This window comes from Pituophis catenifer, unplaced genomic scaffold (genome assembly GCF_029215685.1).
Source record: "Pituophis catenifer annectens isolate HBS135680 unplaced genomic scaffold, rPitCat1.0.hap2 SCAF_1, whole genome shotgun sequence".
NCBI lineage: Eukaryota > Metazoa > Chordata > Lepidosauria > Squamata > Colubridae > Pituophis > Pituophis catenifer.
In genome coordinates, this window is record NW_027256881.1 from 200,185,011 (window position 1) to 200,208,648 (window position 23,638).

Genomic DNA, 23,638 nt, shown 5'->3' on the forward strand with positions numbered 1-23,638 from the left:
CTAATAAATTTAGAAAAAGAGCATTATTTCAGTAATCCTGAAACGTAGAGTCTGTGAATTTATTACGATATTAATTTAAACTGTTGCAATTATTTTTATGAATAAACATAATTAGTATAATTTAACCTTTTTTAAAATCTTGCAGGTTTTCCCATTTTGTGAACTTTTTTGTATAAAAGAAAACATTTTTTGAAGCACTTCTATATGTCGACTCTCCATGATGACTTATATGAGAATGTTACGGCGCTTCATAATGAAACAGTTTTCCCAGAAGAAACTTTGGAAGTTTACCTTCGTTATTTTTGTCTTCTTAATATTTTTGGTTTTGTTACAACGAGAAGTAGGTGTTCAAGATTTTAATGAGGAACCAGGAATGCCATCTCATGATGAAAAGAAAACTGTATTAGATCTAGTGTTAAATGCTGTGAACAACATTAAGGCTGCAAAACCAAAAATGCAAATAAAAGCACCTCTTAGGCAGACTCATAATGCTGAACAGAAGCATTGTTTACCAGGATATTACACAGCTGCAGAACTGACTCCTTACCTTGAGCGCCCCCCTCAGGATCCTAATACTCCAGGGGCTTCTGGTAAAGCATTCAAAATGATCAGTTTAAGCCCAGATGAACGGAAAGAGAAAGAGCATGGTGAAGAAAAGCATTGTTTTAATTTATTTGCAAGTGATAGGATTTCTTTACATCGAGATCTAGGACCAGACACACGACCACCTGAGTATGTTGAAATGTATTTGGATTTAAGAGCAAATATTCTAGTTTTTGGTTAAAAATATGTAAAATATTAGAAAAGGGTGTCTTGAGCTTCCATTTCTGTATTAAGATGTGAACTGTGACTACTGTTATTATAGCTTCCCCCCCATGCCACATCATCCCTGTGGAAATAAAATTGGCCCCCATCTTGACACTCCTTCAGTCTTTCTGAAGACATTATTTTGCCAGGGTAATATGGGACTCATGATTGGTTGGATTGTTATCGTCAGGGGTATGCGGGTATATTAGGTTTTGTATTGGGATTTTATTTTTGTAAGTTGTCCAGTGTCACTGTGAGTGAGTAAGATGTCTAAAAAATTTTTTAATAAATAAATTAAATAAATAAATAAATAAAATAATTGCTAATTCTTACATCTGTAGGTATACTACAGATATATATATACCTATATCTGAAGTAGTTGATAGCAAATCATGCTATCAATGCTAAGAAATCTTGAAAAATTTATGTGGGATTAGAGTACTTCCAATACATTGATTAAACTCTTATTGACAATTTTTCAGCAGAAGTCTTCTGTTTATTTTAAACTTGAGTAATTTGCTAATTATGATGAAGCTTTGTGGGTAATTATTTTAAATCTTTATATTCCCTCATAATGTCAGCCTTATAAAGTGGATGAGATAGGAAATTTCACCAAATGAGCTTAATTCTACTTTATTGTAGCCCATATTAGTAGAATCTTGCAAGTCTGAAAGTATAGATCTCATCCCCAAGAAATTAGTAAAGGCTGCTTCTGTATCTCTTGCTGCACCCAATTTTCAACTATAGACTATGCTGTCTCTATCTGAGCATTCCCTAGACAGCATCTCTGGGCCCAGTCTCTCAAGGTCATTTCCACATACAATGTGATACACAGATTATCACTTTATTGTTAGAATGAGATTCTTAAAAAATACCTGTGCCATGTTACTTTCGTTACATGTTTTTTTTAAAAAATAATAATGAAATAGTTCTACCATACATGCAAAGCTCATTATCTGTACCATGAGTATTAAGATGTAACATTTCTTATTCATTTTTCCCCATAAACTATGGTTTTATTCCCCAGATGTATTGAACAGAAATTTAAGCGCTGTCCTCCATTGCCAACTACAAGTGTCATCATAGTGTTTCACAATGAAGCATGGTCAACTCTTCTGAGAACAGTTTATAGTGTGATGCATACTTCCCCTGCAATATTATTGAAAGAAATAATTTTGGTAGATGATGCCAGTGTAGACGGTAAGACGCTATCTCTATAGATTATTTTCATATTTGGTTTTCTTCTAATTAATATATCCTGGAAATATACACATTTTTCTTCAATAAAGAAGAGACAACCCTTTCAAGAGATGAATTATCCACCTCCCATATACTGTACCTACATTTACATACAAATAGTCCTTGATTTAGGACCATTCTTTTAGCAACTGCTTGAAATTACAACGATGATGGAAAAAGTGACTTCACACAACCATTCCCACAATCATGGTCAAAATTGGAGCGCCTGGCAACCCATGGTTTCCAGTGTCACAAGGTCATAATGATCGCCATTTGTAACTTCAGCCAACTTTTTATAAGCAAAATCAATGGGAGAAACTGGATTTGCTTAACAACATTGGTGATTTGCTTAACAAACTTGGCAAAAAAAAGGTAAAATTGGGCACAACTCACTGACCACCTCTATGGTGATTGAAGTTCCAATCCAAACTGGTTGTAAATTGTGGTCTATCTGTACAATGTAGATACATCCACATATGCATTTAAACTGAATTAGTTTGTGTTCACTTTTTTTTGGCTCAGTTCAATCCAAGTCAAATTATGGTTAAGGTTATTTTACATCTAGATCTCAATTGATCAAACTAGAATTGGAAATCACGTGTCAAATTGTTTTAACAGAATGGTTGAACTAGTTGGTTTTATGCAATGCTTGATATGATGCCAAACCTGATAAATTGCTGCCAAAACTATTGCTTTTTCTTGAAGGTCTGTTATGCTATAAAGCAGGAACATTTTTTCTTTTTTTCTTTTTCTTTTTTAAATTTTTGGTTTATTTAAAGATATGAACAAAACAAAACAAGTAAAAACAAGACATACCAAACATATACACAGAAAAAAGGTATAATCTTATCAAAGTTATCGCAACTGTAGTCTGTTATGTAATTCTCATTTGTATGTTTGACTCCTCTCTCATTGGGTCCTTTATGTTGTGTTTAAACTTTTTAAAGTCCCTATTGGCCTACGGTAAATAGTTTGTGTTTCTATATCTATCTTAGGTTCCATTGACCACTTCCTGGTCCTGTTTTTTCCTTTTCCTATCTTCCAACCAAGTGTACCATTTATCCCATACTAAATAATAATCATGTTCTTCCTTATCTTGAAGTTCCTTTGTGAGTCTGTCCATTTCTGCACATTCCATGATCTTGCTAATTACTTTCTCCTCGCTTGGTATGTCATTACTCTTCCAATTTTGTGCAAAAATTATGCGTGCTGCCGTTGTTATGTGAATTATTAGGTATTTTATTTCCTTTTCATATTGTCCAGATATAATGCCTAGTAGGAAGGTTTCTGGCTTCATTTCTATTCTGTGTTGTGTGGTTTGTTCTATTTGTGTTTTGATCATTCGCCAGTATTGTTTTGCCTTTGGGCAGGTCCACCATGTATGATAGTAAGTTCCTTTGTTTAGCTTACATTTCCAGCATGTTGAAGATGTGTTAGGAAACATTCTTGCCAACCTAGCCAGAGGGAGATGCCATCTATAAAACATTTTAAGCAAGTTTTCCTTATAGGGTAGAGACATTGTCAATTTGTAGTTTATTGTCCATAATTTTTCCCACTTATCTAATTCGATGTTATGGCTGAAATTCTTTGCCCAGCTTAACATATTGTCCTTGACTACCTCCTCTTCTAATTTATATGCTCGCAAATAATTGTAGACTTTTTTTATCAGTTTATCCTGTGGTCCTTGTAAGATTTTGTCTAGCTCGTTTTGGCCTTTTTGGAATTCAAATTGGGTCAAATCCTTCTGATATCTTGATTTTATTTGTAGGTAGGGCCACCAGTCAATGTCTGCCCCCATCTCAGCAGGAACATTTTTTCTAATGAAGATATTTCTTGGTGATCGAAAATAAAGGACGTGGAATTCTAAATCATATGTAGATAGCGTTACATTGAGAAGCTGAAGATGGATGTTTCTGAATTAAGTCACAGACTGTCTTTGCATGCCACAGTTACTTAGATTCATATTAGAGAATACAGTGCATCAATTAATCCTGACGGTTCTTCCCCTACAGTGGCCATTACTGGCTGTGTTTATGGCTTAACATATTGTTGAAATACAGGATGCTCATTCTTTTTATCCTCACCTAACTAGTAACTGAATCCATTAAAGCAATTGTGGGGAAGCTCAGTACTGCAAAGAAGGGAAGGGCGGGCACATATGGGCAATAAGTTATTTATCTTGGTTCTGAGCTAATCAACAATATCTTTTTTTTTGTTATCAAAAGAAAAAACTAGCTGATATTACATGTTTAATCATATACATAGTAGAATATGGCATAGGATGTGCCCCTTTGTCTTGTTAATCAGTAAGTATTTTCCTAGTATATCAGTTGTCAGTTTCCAACTTTTTCTTCTGTCTTCTAAAAGCATCATTCTGATTAGAACAGCTTGTCTTGTTGCTGATTGTTCCTATTGCATGACACTGCTGCAACCATTAATGCAGTTGAATAATATTCTGAACATGTCTGTGTGTAGTCCATTGAGACCTAAGATTATCATTTTGGATTATGTATATGTAGGACTTGGTGGAATGTTATTCCCTTGAATTAATGATAAATGTGATACACATTTATCACACAGTAATTCATATTGAGAACATATTTCTTAAACAATATTCTCCATCAACAATTTATTCTCTTTAAAGCATTGGCCATAGTCTTTAAGTCAGGATGAGCTAATCTTTAATTTTTCTTTTAAAATATAACACTTGCCTATAACAATATTCATTATAAAGTGCTTGATCGTAAAGCCAAATTGCTTTAAATGATACAAAATAATGTTCATTTGAGTCCAACTAAATATATGGATTACTTTTTCCAAAAGCACAAAAATTTGCCAAAGCTTAATTTTACTAGTAGGTGTTAGCAATTACAATTTTGCTGAATTAAGGTGGTACTTATTTGGTTGTTTATTCATTTTTTAGTAATCAGATGGTAAGGAAGCTTTTAGAATTATAACCATGGTCATTGAAAAATTACATCATTTTTTATTTTCTTCACTGACGAATTGATCCTAACAAGTAAACTTTAACAATGTTTTTGTTCAAGGTATAGAAAATGACTTGTTCTTTTTTCAGACTACTTGCAGGATAAACTGGATGATTACGTGAAACAATTCCAAATAGTTAAAGTTGTCCGACAAAAGGAAAGAAAGGGGCTTATCACTGCTCGGCTGTTAGGTGCTTCAGTAGCTACTGGAGAAACCCTGACTTTTTTGGATGCACACTGTAAGTATGTCTAGATAGCTCAGTGAACACTAGAGGAGCACTAAGTAATTTGAGACCATATTGTCCTATTTTGTCATTGAATTTCTATCTAATCTAAAATTAGGATGCACTGACATAGGGAAGTTACTGTAGCTCATTTCAAGATCAAGTTGCTTATGGTGAGCTCTTTTCCAGATTGGAATGAATATTCTGAGGTCAAGGTGTTTTAATTGCAAAACATGCTGCATGTCTCTAAAGGAATAATAATGTGAAAAATATGCTAAAATACAATAAAAGAAATCCATATAGTATGTGTGTGATTTTCTTCTGAATTATTTTTTTAAATTTAATAGGAGCATTGCAGATGACATTTTTCATCTTGTTGGGGTGGGAAATAGTTTTTTGTTTCTTAAAAGTCAAAGATAGATTCTCAAGTCAGTATTTACAGTACATGGGGTTACATCACAAAATCTGGCATGCAAATGGTTGCATAAAATATGCATAAAATGGTTGGGATTTTTATAGTGTTACAGAGGAACTGAGAAAATAGACAAGCTTAAGAATTCCATAGCCCCACTGCATCATTTAACCTGCTATTTCTCAAACTTGAGAACATTGAGATGTTGCCATCATAGCTTCTTATTTAGTAATTCAGAACTTAAAAGGTACACTTCTGAACATTAATAAAGAGAGTTGAAGGCAGATCTCAGGAGTAATTAATAATAATTGAGTAATTCTAAATAAGTAAGTAAGTAAGTGAATTCTTGGCAGAGAATTGTTAGGCAGAAATAGTGATTTGATAAAAATATTTATGAGCACATGTATATTTTTTCCTGTCTTTATCCATTAAAATAAAACTAAAACCAGTGCCCAGTAAATGGTACTGTGGATCTCCATGATTAGAAAACACATGTTCTCTGCCCTTTTTCAAAACCATTCATGCCTTTCCAATAACACCTAAATATGTCAAGTGCTGCTAGAAGTGATTGTTCTATCAGGTCTTCTAAAACTTTTATGAACTCTGACCAGGAGTATGTTTCCAGTCTCTTGAAATATGGAAAGAAAAACATCTCTGAACTTGCATGGAATACTTTTATTTCCTTGGATCACAACAGGCTGCCAATTCCTTGCACATTTAAAATTCAAGAACAGTTTGCTTCCAAGCACCCGCAGAGCTTAGTCTTTTCAAAATAAAGGTTAAACCAATATAATTTTATAGTATCAAAAACAAATAAATATTGCCAGAATTTAATCAAAAACCAAAATATCCACTAGTTGTGAACATTGCCAGAATTTGTTAAAGAACAAATTGAAGGCACAATTAGAAGTACACTGAGTATACTGAGATTTAAGTTGATTTTTTTTAAAAGTGGGAAAGAATAGGATATCTTCGCTACCAATTCCTAATTAGCCCCAAAAAGAAATAAAGTCCTGTTTTTCTTTATTATTTCTTCTTTCCTAGGTGTGATCACTAAATTTTAAACATTATGTTTGAAAAGGCACTTTTTATTTAATTTAGTGTTCCTCTTGGCTAATTCAAAATTCCTTCCAGTAAACAGGAGAAATAAGGAAAAAAACCTAACACATATTACAAGTTTTCTTTTGAGTACTTAGACTTTTGACAAGAGAGTTGAGTGTGAGGAAACAGAATTAGTAATTGAATATTACTATTTTGCTTTCTTACCTTTATGTACAGTAGTAGGCAGAGGTATTGTGTTTCCATTTCTCAGGACTTAGACTTAGCTACTTGTAAAATGTATAAGGCAAGAAAGATGAAAAGAAAATGCAGCTGCTTCTTTAGAATTATTTTGTGAAATTTCCCTCGGACAACTTTTTAAACTCTGAAAACATTTCTGCAGTTGATGGATATATATGCTGCTGAAAGAACTGCAGCTGAATGAGAAATTAGACTATGCTGATTTCAGAGAAGCATCCAAGTTTATTCACAGATTTAATTCTCCATTTTCTGAAGCACTTCTATATGTTGACTGTCCGTGATGACTTATATGCGAATGCTACGGCGCTTCATAACGAAACAATTTTCCCAGAAGAAACTTTGGAAGTTTACCTTCGTTTGAATTTGTCTACATCTGTATAGATCTTTGTTCTTTCCCTTCTTTGTGCCTTTGTTAATATGTTGGCTGTTATTTACCAAAATAACAGTACTGAATTAAGTTTGAAACCTGAAGAATAAATTTAATATAAAATTAATAAAACAATATTTGGCTTATTCAGAGGGTTAATTAAAATTTCAAGATTTTTTACAATATTTATATGGCTTCAGACACATTTAACTTTTTTTCCCTTTCAAATAACTTTTAGGCTATGAAAATGATTTAAATTTATATTTTCCCCTGACAATACATATTTAGCGTTATTTATTGATAATTGTTCATAAACTGTTGAAGTATTTATGAAATTGATAAAAAAAAGTGTCCTGCAGAACAGTTCTTAAAAATAATTTCCAGGGACTAAAATTGTATTTATAGTTGAAGTGTATTTGAAATGTTCTTGTGCATGTGGAAAAACTGTTTGCTTGTTTCTGTCTTTTAGGTGAGTGCTTTTATGGATGGCTAGAACCTTTACTAGCCAGAATAGCTGAAAATTATACTTGTGTTGTAAGCCCTGATATTTCATCTATTGACCTCAATACTTTTGAGTTTAATAAACCTTCTCCTTATGGTCAAAACCACAACAGAGGAAATTTTGACTGGAGTTTATCCTTTGGCTGGGAATCTCTCCCAGAACATGAAAACAAAAAAAGGAAAGATGAAACCTATCCTATTAAGTAAGTAATGAAATGTGAGTTATTCGCTTTTATCGATAGTTTCGTTACGCTTGTTTTGTGAATAAAATACAAAAGAACAAAAAGTTCTATGTTTTTATATTATGTATCTGCCTATGCAGTTTTCATCTCTCAGATATATTTATTTGCACCCAAAGAGAGTCTGGTCCACTTAATGTGTGCAAAAATTAATAAAAAATAAGCTCTATCCACTCAGTGTAAAAACTGAGTTGCTTTGAAATGAGAAATGAGTGGCAAATAAATTTAATAAATAAATTAAATATGGTACATAACTGAATAACTGCAATGCAGTCTTTGAAATAATTCCATGCTGTATGCCCAAGTGTGGAGTATTTTTCCTCAGGTTTTGTGAAGGAGATGGGAGAGATGTAATGTTTATTCAGCTCTGAGAAAGTAAGAAGTATAAGGAAGGAACTCATAACAGCCTCACCATGACCTTTTTGTCTTTAAGGGGAGTGGTGAAGGTTTTGGACAAGGCTTTCTTTTAATACATCCTACAACAATAAAGTAGAATGCTGGAATCTCTGGAAAGCTCTTTCCTGACACTGCTTAAAAGGTTGGCCTATCTCAAAAGGCTGACACCAAGGATGAATAGTTTGACTAACTGTTACACCAAGGATCAATAGTTTGACTAACTGTTAATGGATTGTGCACAGGGAAGAATTGATTTTAGAACTTTTAGAATATTACAGAATATAGGTTAGATATAATTCACAAATGAAGGCAAATATACGTGTCCCAGGAAAATGTTGCAGGATCCAATTTGAGTCAGTCATGGGGACCAGAAGTTTAATTTTCCAAGCTTTTAGACTCACGTGGGAATCCATCCTCAGGGAACTTCTCTCAAGACTGCTGACTGACTGCTGTATGGACTTATACTGTAATCCATTTAAAAAAAAAAGAGAGAGAGAATTCTATGGGGGGGGGGGCTCCAGTGCAAGTCTGAAAGCTTGGAAGTCTAAACCTCTGTCCCTGTGACTGACCCAGATTGGATCCTAGATATAATTCACTTGAAATTTACATTAGGTTTTATTTTATTTCTTTGTAATGACTGATTTTTGAAAAGTTATAGAATATGTTGACTTTTCAGTGATTTAATTTTACTGTAGCAATATTATTATGTTAGGCTGGAAGGATGTTAAATCAAATAAGATTATTTATCCTCAGATATCAAAAGTCTTCATTTTTAACCCCAGGAAAACACTTGTCTGTTTCTGATTTTGAGATAGATTACAGTATAAGTTCAGGCAGTAGTCAGTCATTTTCATAAATGTGTGTTCCACTGCTATTGATGTGTTGCTTACGCTTTGATATAGAATTATATTTAGTGATGTCATTTCACTGACATACAGTTCTCTCAGAATAGAATAAACCCCACTGCTCTTTCACAACACTCCAAATTTTCTTCAAGAAGCTGGGATATGATGGTAAAAGAACAGAATTAGTAAGGTATTTCATTGTATGAGGGGTTTTACACTTGTGTAACATTGGATGTATTTGTTTGGTGGTGGTAGTTCAGTTGATCAGATTTATTTGAAGAAAGATAAAGTTAAGGTCTTATATATAAAAGAAAAATATGTTTCAGTCAGATGGAGAAGTTCCTGGCTTCATAAAGCTTTCTCTCTCTTAATTTCTCTTTCATCCTCTGGCAGAACACCAACTTTTGCAGGAGGTCTTTTTTCAATATCAAAGGACTATTTTTATAGAATTGGAAGCTATGATGAAGAAATGGAAATATGGGGAGGAGAAAATCTAGAAATGTCTTTCCGAGTAAGTTAATAGAGTATTCACATGTCTTTTACTGGCAACGTGACTGTCTACATTAGGCTAAGACTTCTTAAACCTTTTACCTCCACTCTGTAGACAGAGAAGATAAATTAACCTAACCATGTGATATTGATGGCCTAGAAAAATAAAATGATGTGTAGATTCTAGAAGTGGTACCCGTAGCTTGGTCAGTATATTATTAATTCATGCTTAGTTCATATTTAAAAAAACCTACTTTGTTTTAGTATTATCTGTGTCACAACACCACACTTTAAATCTTCTTAGTAGGTACGCGTTCCTGTAGCACTCTCACCTGATAGCAGCTACTGAAGGTTTTACTGAATACAGCTCTGTATTTTTCAGGTGTGGCAGTGTGGGGGTCAGTTGGAAATTATACCTTGCTCAGTTGTGGGTCATGTGTTTCGCAGCAAGAGCCCCCATACCTTTCCAAAAGGAACTCAAGTGATTACCCGGAATCAAGTTCGCCTTGCAGAAGTATGGATGGATGAATATAAATATATATTTTATCGGAGAAACACAGAAGCAACAAAAATTGTTAAACAAGTAGGTGGCGATGGTGGTGGTATTAGAAATCAGTTGCTTCATTGAAATTCTTGGTGAGCAAAAATTATTATTTATTTAGGCACTATATATGTGTATGATTTGCTTTGCTTGGCAAAATATTGAATAGAATAATAGCCAGTTATAGTTTACTTAGTATTTTGTAATCTTAGACCTTGAGTGATTGAGTCAGGTTCATTTGTCTATCCATCCAACTAGAATTGGAGGAATCTTTTGGAAGAATTTCTTTAATCAAAATGAAAGAACTGAGAAAACGTGAATATGCTTTAAATAAATTAGAGTTAATCGATTGTATGAATATTAGAAAGCTAGTTCTAGAACTATGCTTTTTTTTTCTTCCTAGCATTCTTCCCACAAGTGCAGGGTCTGCTTTTCTTGGATCAACTGAGTGTTGATCCATTGGTTGTGACAAGAATTGACTAACTTATCATCCAAGCCTGATGTCATAGATTGAGAGTGAGTGACTGGCCCAAATTCACTCAGCTGGCTTTCATGCCTAAGGTGAGACTAGAACTCATAGTCTCCTGATTTCTAGCTCGGTGCCTTCAAATATACAGCATATGTGCATCTGTGTCTATATATGTGGATAAGTATGTATATTATGTTTATTGGATAAGTACAATATTCAATGGTGCAATATAAGTACAATATGACTCGCCATGTGCGAATAGGCGGCAATATAAATTCAATAAATAAATAAATAAATAAATATTCAATATTCAATGAAATTCAGTGGTGAAAAAAGTAAGATTCTACATTTAGGCAAGAAAAACAAAATGCACAGGTACAGTATATGTGGTACGTTGCTCAATAGTGGTGACTGTGAGAGGGATCTTGGAGTCCTAGTGGACAACCGTTTAAATATGAGCCAGCAGTGTACTGCAGCTGCCAAAAAAGCCAACACAGTTCTAGCCTGCATAAGCAAAGGGATAGAATCAAGATCAAGTGAAGTATTAATACCACTTTATAATGCCTTGGTAAGGCCACACTTGGAATATTGCATCCAGTTTTGGTTGCCACGATGTAAAAAAGCTGTTGAGACTCTAGAAAGAGTGCAGAGAAGAGCAACAAAGATGATTAGGGGACTGGAGGCTAAAACATGAAGAAATGTTGCTGGGTATGTCTAGTTTAATGAATGTGATCATCATCAGCAACCTTCCCAGCTGACTTCGGACCATCAAAAGTCAATGGGAGAGGCCAGTTCTACTTAAAGACAGGATTATTCACTTAACTGCAGTGATTTGCTTAAAAACTGACAGAAAAGGTGGTAAAATCAGGGGTAACTCATTTAACAGTCACTTTCTAAGCAATGCTAATTCTGGTCGCAATGGTGGTTGTAAGACAAGGACTACCTGTAAACTTATTTAATTGTTTTTTTTAATTGTGTGTGAGTACTTTTTTTTATGAAAACTGTATCTTAAGCAACTTAGAAAATTTTTAGAAGAAATGTAAACAACATAAACTGAATTATATAAACTTAAAAATTTCATATATTCCGAGCTCCTATCAGCCAGGAAAAAAAAAATATTTCTATTTTCTGAGGACCCAGAATGGAGATCACTTACATCCTAGAGTTACTCTCTGCGGTGAGAGGACATGGTGTTGCAAGCAACATGGTCCCAGACATGGCCTAAATCAATGCTGCTTAGCTGTAAGAGGGACAGATATTTTACGTTTACTTTACATTTTAAAACTAAGCTCCTCAAAACCCCTGCTGTCCAGTTTTCTGCTGCAAACAAATGTTGTAGCAGAAACTGATTTCAGAGAAACAGGCAGGGAAAGAAGGCAAAGAAAGGTTGCAATGGAAAGCAGTGATGTGAAAATGGCAAAAAGCAGCTCGGCACTGATATAAGCCATATGGGAAGTTGATGAGCAAATAAATAGTGTGTACTGGTAGATCTCCGCTTATATAGCAGATGCTGTTCTTCCTTAGGCTGAAGTTTTGCTGAGGCTGCACCGTGCTTTCAGGAACCACTAAAAACAGGCTGCATAGTATATTAAAAATGCATTCACTACTTCATGATTCTCATGGAGGCACTGTGTTCAGCAGCTCTTCAATTTGCAAGATGGAAGCATCATCCACCATTTGAGTCCGATCTCATAATGCTGGTCAGCAGCCTGTTCGTAATTAGGAATTGTTCATAAGCCAGAGGTTCATAACCTGGAGACTTCCTGTAATACACATATCAAGTGTACTGAGGTCATCCATTATCCTTTCTCCACTGAACTTTAAATATCAAAGACTTGCTCAAAGGTGAAATGAGGGAAGCTACAAAGACGGCTTAGCCAGAGCTGATTACTGCAACTGAAAATCTGAAAATCCAGCACTTTTTTGTAGTGTTGTTGTATCTCACTTCAAAAATTGTTTCAAATTGACTGCCTTATCTTGCAGCAAAATGAGAGGAATGCATTAGACACTATGCAAAAAGGGCAAAGAAGCCATTTATGGACATGGACATACACACATCAGTGGCCACCAGTAATCTGTATGGAAATAGATTTGCTGGTAAAGCAGCTAAAGTGTGGTAAAACCACCAAGTACAGTCACATAGCAACAAAAGCAATCAAGAACAACGGGGAATGGTGGGCCTCAATTTTAACTTCTTTTTTCTCTTTTATTAACCACACTGCATGTGTCCTCAAAGATTGGAAAACGGCAGTATTAATCCCTACATTTTATAAAGTTGAGGAAAAGTTACTTCCAAACTGTAGACCTATCAGCCTGCTGAGTATAGTCCGAAAATTGTATGCCAGACATCTGTACGGTTGATTAGTGGTTTGGATGGAGTCTGAAAATATTCTGGCAAAGCAGCAATTTGGCTTTCATCCTGGTTTTCTTTTTTACACCCAGTCTTTATATCAAACCATCTGGCAGAAAAATAAACCAAATTTATCTCTATATGCAACAGCAGTTGATTTTTAATCTGACCTGATTTTAAGCTACAAATTGTTTTCAGTGACAATCGATCACTGGCTATTTCTTCTGATGTTGACATTATCTAAAAGTTCATATTTAAGGATCTTTTGAAATACCCATTGCTAAGGGAATTTCTGTTTTCAAAGGTATTAGGCAGGGCTGCATCTTGGTTCCACTATTTTTAATTTATATATTCATTGCTCACCTAGATATTTAGACTATTGTCCACCAAAATTTGCAAATAAACATCTTGGAATACTACCATAAAAGAGCATTGTGTGCTTTTGTTTCTGTTGTAACAAACAATGTTTAGAGATCAGCAGTGATAAAACTAAAATAAATAAAAAGCCCAGATAGTAGAAATTTGGTTGAAAGAGTCACCACTGAATGTCAGTCCAGAATTGGAGTGCTTTGTTGCTACATGAGAGTAAGGAATAGTGTAGTCTGTTTTGCTGTATTCTTTCCTTTTTTCAATGTTCCATGATTCAGCTACTTTCAGGTATATAGTTATTTTTAGATGCTATAGTTTTCTCAGATGCTATTTCTCTACTGTCCCTCCATATTTCTGTTCCGTCCCAGGTTAAAAGTAAGGATCGTCTAAATAAGACAATGGGTAAATTTGTGGTTTAAATCAAGGTGTGATTAGGCAACAGTTTGTTTCAAACAAAAGATAGTTGTAAAAGTTTGAATAGGTATTCTTAGTATTCATTATAAATTCAAAACTTCTCTTCTCCAAAATAATGAAATAAATTATTGTAAAGAAATTGATTACATTAGTTATAGTAGCACTGACTTAGATAATAGCAATACCACAAACAAAAGATATCAGCAAAACTGGAAACTGTGAGCTTAGTACTGTATTCAGTGTAAATCAAGAATGTCTTCCTGGAAATAAGGAAATGAGTTTCTCTGAAATCTTAATTCTAAGGCATTAATATTTTATAATTCCTAGTACTTTTAAATATGTGGATTAGAGAAATTTTATCTTCGTTTATAAACTTATGAAGATATGTATACCAAGAAGTTCTGTGTACCAGTTGTGAATGAGCTGTTATTTTTCAAATGGAAAGGGCTGTTTTTTCCCCCTCTAATTCAACTAACCACGTTTGTTCATGAAGAACATAATTTGGGATTTCCAAATTACAAGAAGTAGCAAGATATAACTTAACATCTAGGAAGTTTCTCTGGGAGAATGCTCAACAAAAAACAAATGAAAAATATTTAACTATATTTGCTATAAACATGTTTAAAATATCTGAAAGTAAGTTGATAGAAACTTCATGACTCCGTTGCTACATGAGCTGCATTGGTTGCCAGTTTGCTTCCAAGTCCAATTCATAGTGTTGCTTATTACTTTTAAAGCCCTTTATGGCATAGATCCAGGATATCTGAGGACGGAATGGGACAATTGGGATAGCTGCCTCACTCCAGCCCCCGCCCCAGCTGACTCACCGTGGCCGCCCCTCCCCAAGCAGTCCTACCCAGCTGCCCCACGGGCAGTTCACCATAGCACAACTCGTCCCAGCAGATTCACCAAGTGGGACAATTAATTGCTCAGGATAACTCGCTAAATGCCAGAGTGAGGGAGAATCTCTCTCCTCTCCTCCTTGTCTTTCTCCCTGTCTCTTCTCTTCCTCTCTCTCTCCTTCCTTGATCCAGCTTACCATCCCCACCAATACCCCTTGAGCTCTGTGCACCCTCCCTCGTTGCACAAGTAGTAAAACCCAGGGATTTGAATTAAAAGCCTCTTGGGGACACTCGAGGCTTCAAAGAGGTGACCTTAAAATGAATGATGCCACATTGCCCATTCCGAAAAGTTTATCTTTGGCCCTTTCTCATTAGCAATGAGGAAAGATATGGTGTATGTGTGTATGTATCTGTGTTGTTTTCCATCGTTTCTTGCCCAGATGTGTACAGAAACAGAACCTTCTTCTCTAAGGGGAGGGGGGGTCTTTTCTCTTGTCCCTCTCCCCTTTCCTCCCTGTATCTGCCAGATGTCTTCCCCAATTTTAAACTTGGCCAGCTCTTCCAAAAAGTTTAGCACTGGCCCTTTTTTATTTTCAATCTTTGTATATTTGCGACATTTTTTCTTCCAGTAGTCTTGCAGCTGCTGGCCCTGATTACTCAGCCAAAGTCCTGAGTTCTATAGCCCATTTGTCACCAGATGTATAAGATCTCCAACGCATAGTGGACTCCTACTTGACCCAGGTATAGATTTCTGCAAGTCACATCTCATCATATTGTTTATGGGAGAGACACGCTTCATCTAGCTCCTCTGATGAGACCTGCCTAGTATGGTTGAATTATTATTGCAAATATGTTAATATCAGCTAAACTATGTGATTTTTAATTTCATTTGTTCTTTGGTTAAGGCACCAGGCTAGAAATCAGGAGACAGTGAGTTCTAGTTCTATCTTAGACATGAAACTTGACTGGGTGACTTTGCGACAGTCATTTCCTTTTGGCCCAACTCACCTCATAGGGTGGTTGTTGTCAGGAAAATAAGTGGAGGAAGGAGTATTAGGTATGTTCATCGAGCTGAATTATTTATAAAAATAATAAAGGTAGGAAATAAATTAATAAATAAATAAATAAATAAATTTCTTTTAAGAAAAACTGTAAGAGTAAGAGCCTGTTTTATGGCTAATCATGGTAAGAAGCCTGTTTTAAAAATGACTGTTTCCAGCCTTGCAACCCCTGGATCTGTGGACTACAGTTCCCAGGATTTCATAGTTGGCATGGCCAATTGTAAGAATTCAGAGACAGCACATGACTGGCTGTTTGTCAGGGTTATTAAGTGTGATATATATATATAGAAAGCAGGGCTACCTCAGGCCATCAAGACCATGACTTCTTCCTTAAAATATGGTAATGGACTATTGTATTCTTCATTTATATCATTTTCTCCCTTTTTGGTCTTAGAAAGTATTTTTACATTTGTTTAACCAAATTAATTTACAAATCACTTTTTTTTTAAACGGGGAAGTATTTCTAATGAAATTCATTATCATCTTTTTCTGAATACTAATTATTTAGCATTGTTTCAACAGAAAACATTTGGCAATCTCTCAAAAAGACATGAGTTAAGACAACAATTACAGTGTAAAAATTTTACCTGGTACTTAAGCAATGTTTTCCCTGAAGCATATGTACCAGATTTGAATCCTACGTTACATGGATTTGTGAGTATTTATTTATGCATATATTTTGTTGTTTTATATATAAAAGGTACAGAATGATGTCTCTCTTTCTCTCTTCCTCCCCCCTCCCCCCCCATGTGTGTGAGAGAGAACGAACTGTGGAGTTCTTGATGCTCTCTGAGCTTGTTTGCCTGCAGACATTTCATTCCCCAACTAAAAAACAACAGTGTGAATATAACATCTGCAGGGAAACAACTCAGAGAGCACGAAGAATCTGACAGTTCAACCCTGAGCTAAAGAAACTCTCTTCTATTGGACAGAGAGAGGGAAAGAGATACACGTAGATACACAGACACATACATACATACACAGACACATACATACATACACACATATACATACATACCGGTATAGATAGATAGATGATAGATAGATAGATAGATAGATAGATAGATAGATAGATAGATAGATAGATGTGTGTGTGTGTGTGCGTGCAATTTTTTAAGTTTAATAAGTTTGCATGAAGTGCTTATATTTGCTTATCACCACAAGTGTCACTAGATAAGCTTAGTCATGTAGCGTCTTCACAGCAGCTGGCCACCTTCAAAGTGATTCTCTCTGGGAATGGAAGAATTCACCCACAGAGCTCATGCTCATGGATTCCTCACTTCTCACAACTTTTTCATGCTCTTCCTGGAAGTGCCTCTTGATTATGCCACTGGATGCTAGAATTGTGCACAAACTGGTCATACATCTGGGAACCGCAAGTACTCTGCAGATAAGGTTTAGCAGCATTATCAAGAAGATTCTCCACCAAGATTGTGGAACCACTGTATGGCTCAAACTCACTCCAATGGCTGCATGTTGCAGAGCTATGTGTGGGCTATAGGCAGCACTAGTGCACAATCAAGAGGCCCCTTCACTGAGTATATAAAAGAGTCATGCAAAATATACAAGCTGACATGAACCATGTGGTGCAAGTGAGAAGACTCTCTTAGTCATCAGTTAAACAAATTGTTCCATAAGTGATAATCATTTGCTGTGCAGAAACCGTATAGGGCCTTGTGACTAAGCTGAGACACTAGGAGAAGAACAGGTATAAATATATATATATATTTCACAGCAAATATTTTCTATGGGAGGAAAAGGAAGAAAGTTTTCATGAGAAGCAATGGATGATTATAGATTCTGAAATCCAATTTCCATTCATTCAAGATTTTGTTACTCTGAAATGCACCACCCACAGTTAAAGGAAACCATCTGTGTATTATAGTTAACCCTAGTCATATGATTCCATTTCAACTTTTTGTTTAGCTAAAAAATGTTGGAAGAAGAACATGTTTGGATGTTGGAGAAAATAATTTAGGCGGCAAGCCACTGATAATGTATACTTGTCATGGGCTTGGAGGAAACCAGGTAAAATTACTTTATATATATATGTATATGTGCCCACATATGTGGTCCTGATAAGTATACAACTTTATGCTCTTTCTGTGCTTTTCTAAACTTGTCACTGTCTGGTTACCATATGATCTATAAAAACAAGTATTTTCCAGTACCATTAATTTTCTTTTGAAACAGAACTACACTCTAATATTGGTCTTCGGTGCTCTTTCATGTCAAACCGATGACTATTCTGTCCAGAAGATCTTTCAAGCTATCTGTTAATGTAACACCCTTAGAATCTTTTGGAACACAGTAGAAAAGTTGGTGTAGAAAGGATTCCTTAGGGATAAGGAATTATTGTCAAATTAATTTGTATGCTTAATTGTCATGCAATTACATTTTATCTACACAATAGTATATTTGCATCCTTTACCAAGTTGCCATCTACATCTTAGACCAATGTATTGCATTAACGCCAGGTCACATGGTTAGTTCCTGATTCAGTGTGAACCAGAAAATTTTACAATACTTAACCATGGGTAAACCATTGTTTAGATATTGTAATTAAATAACACAATAATGCTTTTAAAACGTTTAAATAACAACAAACATGTCAAGTTTCTGTTGTAGATTTTTAATGGCTATTGCTGAAGACGTAACACTGAAATGTATGGGGAGCTCCCATTTCTTTCTTGACTAGCAAAGAAGTCAAGGGATATTATGTCATGCCAGAGAAAATCAAAATGATAGGTGGCAATTTTTTTGTTGACGAGGAAATTGTGTGTTGCACCTGTCCAAAAATGGTAGCAAAGCATATAGACACACCTACATGCACATAAAATATTTATTTATTCAATTTCTATAGTGGATATTTCAAACCATTTGACCCTCGGCGGCAAACAATATCACAATAATTAAAACGCAAAAACAGTTACAAATTATACATATAGGCAGCTGAAAGTTCTCTTCATAATTAGGAAACAATTAACACTGCAACCAGATAAAAAGGCCACTAATACTTTCAGGACCTCAGTCTCAGGCACATAGCCAGATCTTTAAAGCTTTACAAAAGACTAAAAGGCTGGGGCCATCCTGAGCTCCAAAGGAAGAACGTTCCAAAGGGCAGGAGCTTTTGCTGAGAAGGCATGCCTCTTGGTCCTGTCATTCCTTGACTGATGGGACCCGCAGCATTCCCAGTCTACTAGACTGAATTGGACAGGTAGAAAGTATTGGGAGAAGCCAGTCTTTAAGGTAACTTGGTCAAGTATAGCATACTACTCCCCTCAGCTGCCAAAGTCAGGGCAGTTCCAGAGCCAATGCATATCTTCTAATAACTGACCTAATAGCTTTGTTTCTGATTTCTTTAAATTTCTTTTTGACCATGTTACACTGGTTCCTTTTGTGTTTCTGTCTCTGCTTCAGCTCTGTGGCCTTTGTCTATTCTCTCTTTCCTGTCTTGTAAACTTAATAATCTTGACTCTTCCTTCCCTGCTTTTTTTCCTTTCCTCTAGAAGTTTTTGCTGTCAAGGAGAGAGCCACTGTGTGATTGAGCAACCAGGCCCGAGTCATCTGTCCTGTCATACTCTCATGCTGAGAGGTCAGAGAGCTCTTCCTTGTAGTAAAAACCACCTACTATTTTGCATTTCTAGATGGGTGAATATCTAATGAGCATTCCTGGACACAAAGCCAGCTTTTGTTAAAAGCTGAAGAGTAGTATAATATGTTAAAATGCATGTGTCGATATGCTGCACTAATGAAAGAAATGTTCCACTACTGGAACATTGATTAGAATGTTCCTTATTATTCTATTAAAGCATTTGCTAAATATCAAAGCAAAAGAAAAAATCTTCTAGCTTTGCTATTGATTGATAGTTTCAGTATAGTTTGGGCAAAACTAAGTTCTCCTTTTTTCAGAATTCAGTACCAATAAATAAATCTTAGATTTCCTTCTGAAATTGCTGGAATTTATCATTTTTAAAGGTTGTTATTTATAGACTCATTAGATATTCCACTGCCTTTCAGGCTAACTCTATTCTCTACAAATTAGTTTCTTGGGAATATGCCATCAATACATACTTAATTCTCCATAGTTCTCTGCTTTGTGTATCTTGAAGGAAATTATATTTTAGTATTAACAGAACCTTTTAAATGTAGAGGATGCCAGCGTTTCTCAACTGGGGTTCCACAAGATTGAAAAATATTATACAATATATTTTTAAACACCACACCACTCAGTTCTAGTGCTTACAGTGGTGAGAATTTTTACAGGCAGCAACTCAGCTGCCAGTTTGCCACTTTTTTGTTATAAATGTTGTGAAGCATGGATTATATAGGTTAGAAGTGAATTATATTTTGAAGTTTTCAGGGTAAAACGGTTGAGAAAGGCTGGATTATGTTATAGGCAGTTACCCTTTCTATTTATCATTATTCTTTGGTGACATAAATATCCAACCTGCAAAATGCAATTTTGGCATTTGATTAACATTTCTTTGAAAATTAGAGCAATGAATTTGTATCATTATTCTTCTGAGTGATGGCTGACATTTGTTTATACAGTATTTTGAGTACACTGCACACCATGAAATTAGACACAATATTCAGAAGGAGCTATGCCTACATTATTCTCAAGGAGTAATACAACTTCATGAGTGCGGTTTCAAAGGAAAGACTAGCAGGACTCCTGAAGAAGAGAAATGGGAGCTTCGAAAGGTATTTTTTCTACAAAATATGTTTATTTAGTGCAAAACTTTCAAAAATAGCCTTCTTAAGGTGGCTGTCCCAAATGATAGAGATGGTTTAAGTAAGGATCAAATAGTGCAGGCATACTTTAACATGCCCCCTGCCATCAGACACAATAGACTACAGAGATGGGCATCTTTCTTTCCCTCAGGGTTCACATTCACAACTTTCTCATTCTTGTAAGCAAAAACTCACATCACCATAATGCATCTTTTCTTCTTGCTCGTGTATTCATCCTTTCCCCTCCAACCTTGTCCAAGCCGAGAGTTTTACCAGTTGGTCACCTCTTCAGCTGTTTCCAAAAAAGCTAGGCAGTGATCCAATGAAAGGTTGCTCACAGATTGCATGGAAGCTGCTGAGACTGTATGCAACTGTAGTTTGCCCAAATATATATTGAATATATTCATTATAGCATTTCATTTAAATTTCATAATGGCAACTGTTCTCATTGTCTTAAACAAAACAGACACAGAGAAATAGTATTTTCGTTCTGAACTATGTGAAGTCTTCTAATTCCCATTCCCTTTTTGGCAGGTTGTTACATACAATATTTTTAATTCAAGTTTTTAGGTATTTTAGTAGCTTCCTTAAATCATAAGGCCACATTTTATTTCAAATATATAAGCTGTTACCTACACTGAATTTCTAAGACTTTAAATCACATAAGTGTTTAAGTTGCTTTCAGTATTACAGTATGTGTGTAGGGAGAGCCTTTTAGTGAGTATTGACTCTTGACAGCTGCCCAGACTAATATCTGCAGTTTTCGTGGCAAAATGTTCAGAAGTGCAGTTCTGATTTTTTATTTTTTTTTTGCTAGAGCAGAGAGAGATTGACTGGCCTAAGATCACCCAGATGTCTTTGTGCCTAAGACAGAACTAGAATTCACAGTCTCCCGGTTTCTAGCCTGTCACCTTAACCACTACACCAGACTGGCTGTCAGAGTCTGAAAGTCAATCTTTGTCAATCTTGGTGGTCCTTTGGCACTCAAACAAGCACTAAGGCTACAAAATCTTGAGCAGAGAGGATCTAGGAAGCACATTACAGGTAGTCCCCAACTTATGATCCCTGTTGGGAATGAATTTCCGTTGCTAAGCAATGCGGTAGTAAGCCTGACAACATGTGACTGCATTGCACTACATAGTGACAATGGTCCTGGTTGCTGTCATAACTCCAGATGCCCAGGTCATTAAGCGGGAAGCAGAGGGATTCCCAGATGTGGAAGCTTTGGGGGGGGGAGTGCCCTGGGAGCCTGCTGTGCAGTTGCACATGAGTTGGGTGTTGCTGCAGTGTGGTGCTTGTTCAAGGAAGCCAGGGAAAGAGAGTGCATGTGTGCTAGCCCATGTAGGATATGGCAAGAATATGGTGCAGCTCAGGGACTTTTTGGTGTGCTTTCTGGGTCTGCAAGAAGCCCCTTAGCCACAGCACAAAGCCACAGCTGCTGTCTCTGGAGGCCTCAGCTGCCACAGCCCAGCAGTGCACTGAAAGGGGTTTCTTGGTCTGTCAGAGGTCTGGGGCTGCAAGAAGCCTCTGAACCACAGCACAAAGCCCAGCTGCAGTCTGGCTCAGCAGCTCAGCACAAAGGGGCTTCTTGTCATCCCAGGAAGCTGCAGCTGCCCGAGTCCAGCCATAGTCTCCCTTACCACCCTGCGCTCTGAGGCCCCTGTCCAACCTATTCTCTACTACCCCAGCTGATATTCATTGTCTTCTTGCTCCTCCTCCTGACGAGGCATGCCTGGCTGACGAGGCAGCTGCTGGGCACGTGAGGCCATCTTCCCCAAATCACATGAAGAAATTGCCATCCACAACCTGGGTAAGTGTGCAGTCAGCAGCGGGAATATGCTTGGTCAGCAGCCAAAGCAAGAAGTCAGTGAATGTCAGCTGGGGAGGGCGGGGCAGGGACTATAAAGGGGCAGTTGTAAGTGCAGGTGAGCTACCAAAGACCTGAATTTTGATCACATGAGCAGAGGGTAGTGCAACGGGTGTAACTTTGGGGACCAGTTATAAGCCTCTTAGTTCAGTACCACTGTGACTTCAGTCAGTCGCTGAACTAATGATCATAAGCCGAGGACTACCCGTGTAAGTATGACAATAAAGTTCACATTTCTAGTTAACTAATTTCCCAAAATACTTCTTGATATAAAAGTGAATTGTGGTGATAAATCATACATGCTTCTTTAATCTCTTTAGACAAAATAGATTAAAATTGATATTTTTTATATTCTAGGATCAGTTGTTGTACAATGCAGCATCCAATATGTGCCTTACGGGAAACAGAGAACATGCAAGAATGGTATCATGTAATCCCTCAGACTTATTTCAGAAATGGATTTTTGGCCATCAAAATTAGGTACTGATAGTAATAATGAAATCAACAAATTAGAATTGCAGTAGTTCTTCCAAGATTTAACTGATTTAACTTACGTTGAATCAACTGAATTATAAAACATTTCTAAGGAGTTTCCTCCCGCCCCCCGGGCATAAACCTGAAGAATACGTTAGTTTCTTAACTGTTTAATATGTTTACAGAATACTGGAAATTACATTTTCAGTATACATTTTAATGAAATATCTACCTTTAGGATGTAATTTCTTATGTTTTGACGATCAATGTGTCTGTCATATATTTTACATGGCAAAAGCCACACACACATTCTTTTTGTTAGTAACTAAACAAAATTGTCAATGAAGGTTAAACTATTTTTTTATGTAGTAGTAGACAAAGAGTGCTTAATAGAAGTTGTTTATAATTTTAAACTGTGATTATTTCCTTTTACTTTTCCTGTTCGTTGCTTTAACTATTTAGCATGTCTGTAATCTATGATATATTTGTTTAAAACATCACTTCTTCTGAAAAGATTAAGTTATTTTTGGAGCATGAGAATGAAACAAGCTCTGAACTTCTCTGTTGCCATTTCACTGTGTCTTTGTTCACTATGTTTGTAAGGGTTGCGTTCATTCCTTTAAAATTCTAAAACCAATTATAAAAAGCTTGCATTGCTGAAGAAAAAATGTCCAGCACTTCTTTTGAAATTTATACATTACCAGTTTGA

At 35.9% G+C, this 23,638-nt stretch overlaps 1 protein-coding gene across 1 annotated transcript; it reads left to right on the forward strand.

The window, feature by feature from the left end:
- The first annotated feature begins 217 nt into the window (after nucleotides 1–217).
- On the forward strand, nucleotides 218–22,935 carry GALNT3 (polypeptide N-acetylgalactosaminyltransferase 3). Its single transcript, XM_070956936.1, has 10 exons — nucleotides 218–732; nucleotides 1,835–2,007; nucleotides 5,123–5,272; nucleotides 7,805–8,039; nucleotides 9,710–9,827; nucleotides 10,188–10,388; nucleotides 16,374–16,505; nucleotides 17,778–17,879; nucleotides 20,406–20,558; nucleotides 22,813–22,935. The coding sequence occupies exons 1-10, from the start codon at nucleotides 218–220 to the stop codon at nucleotides 22,933–22,935; spliced, it is 1,902 nt and encodes a 633-aa protein (XP_070813037.1).
- The last annotated feature ends 703 nt before the right edge of the window (nucleotides 22,936–23,638 follow it).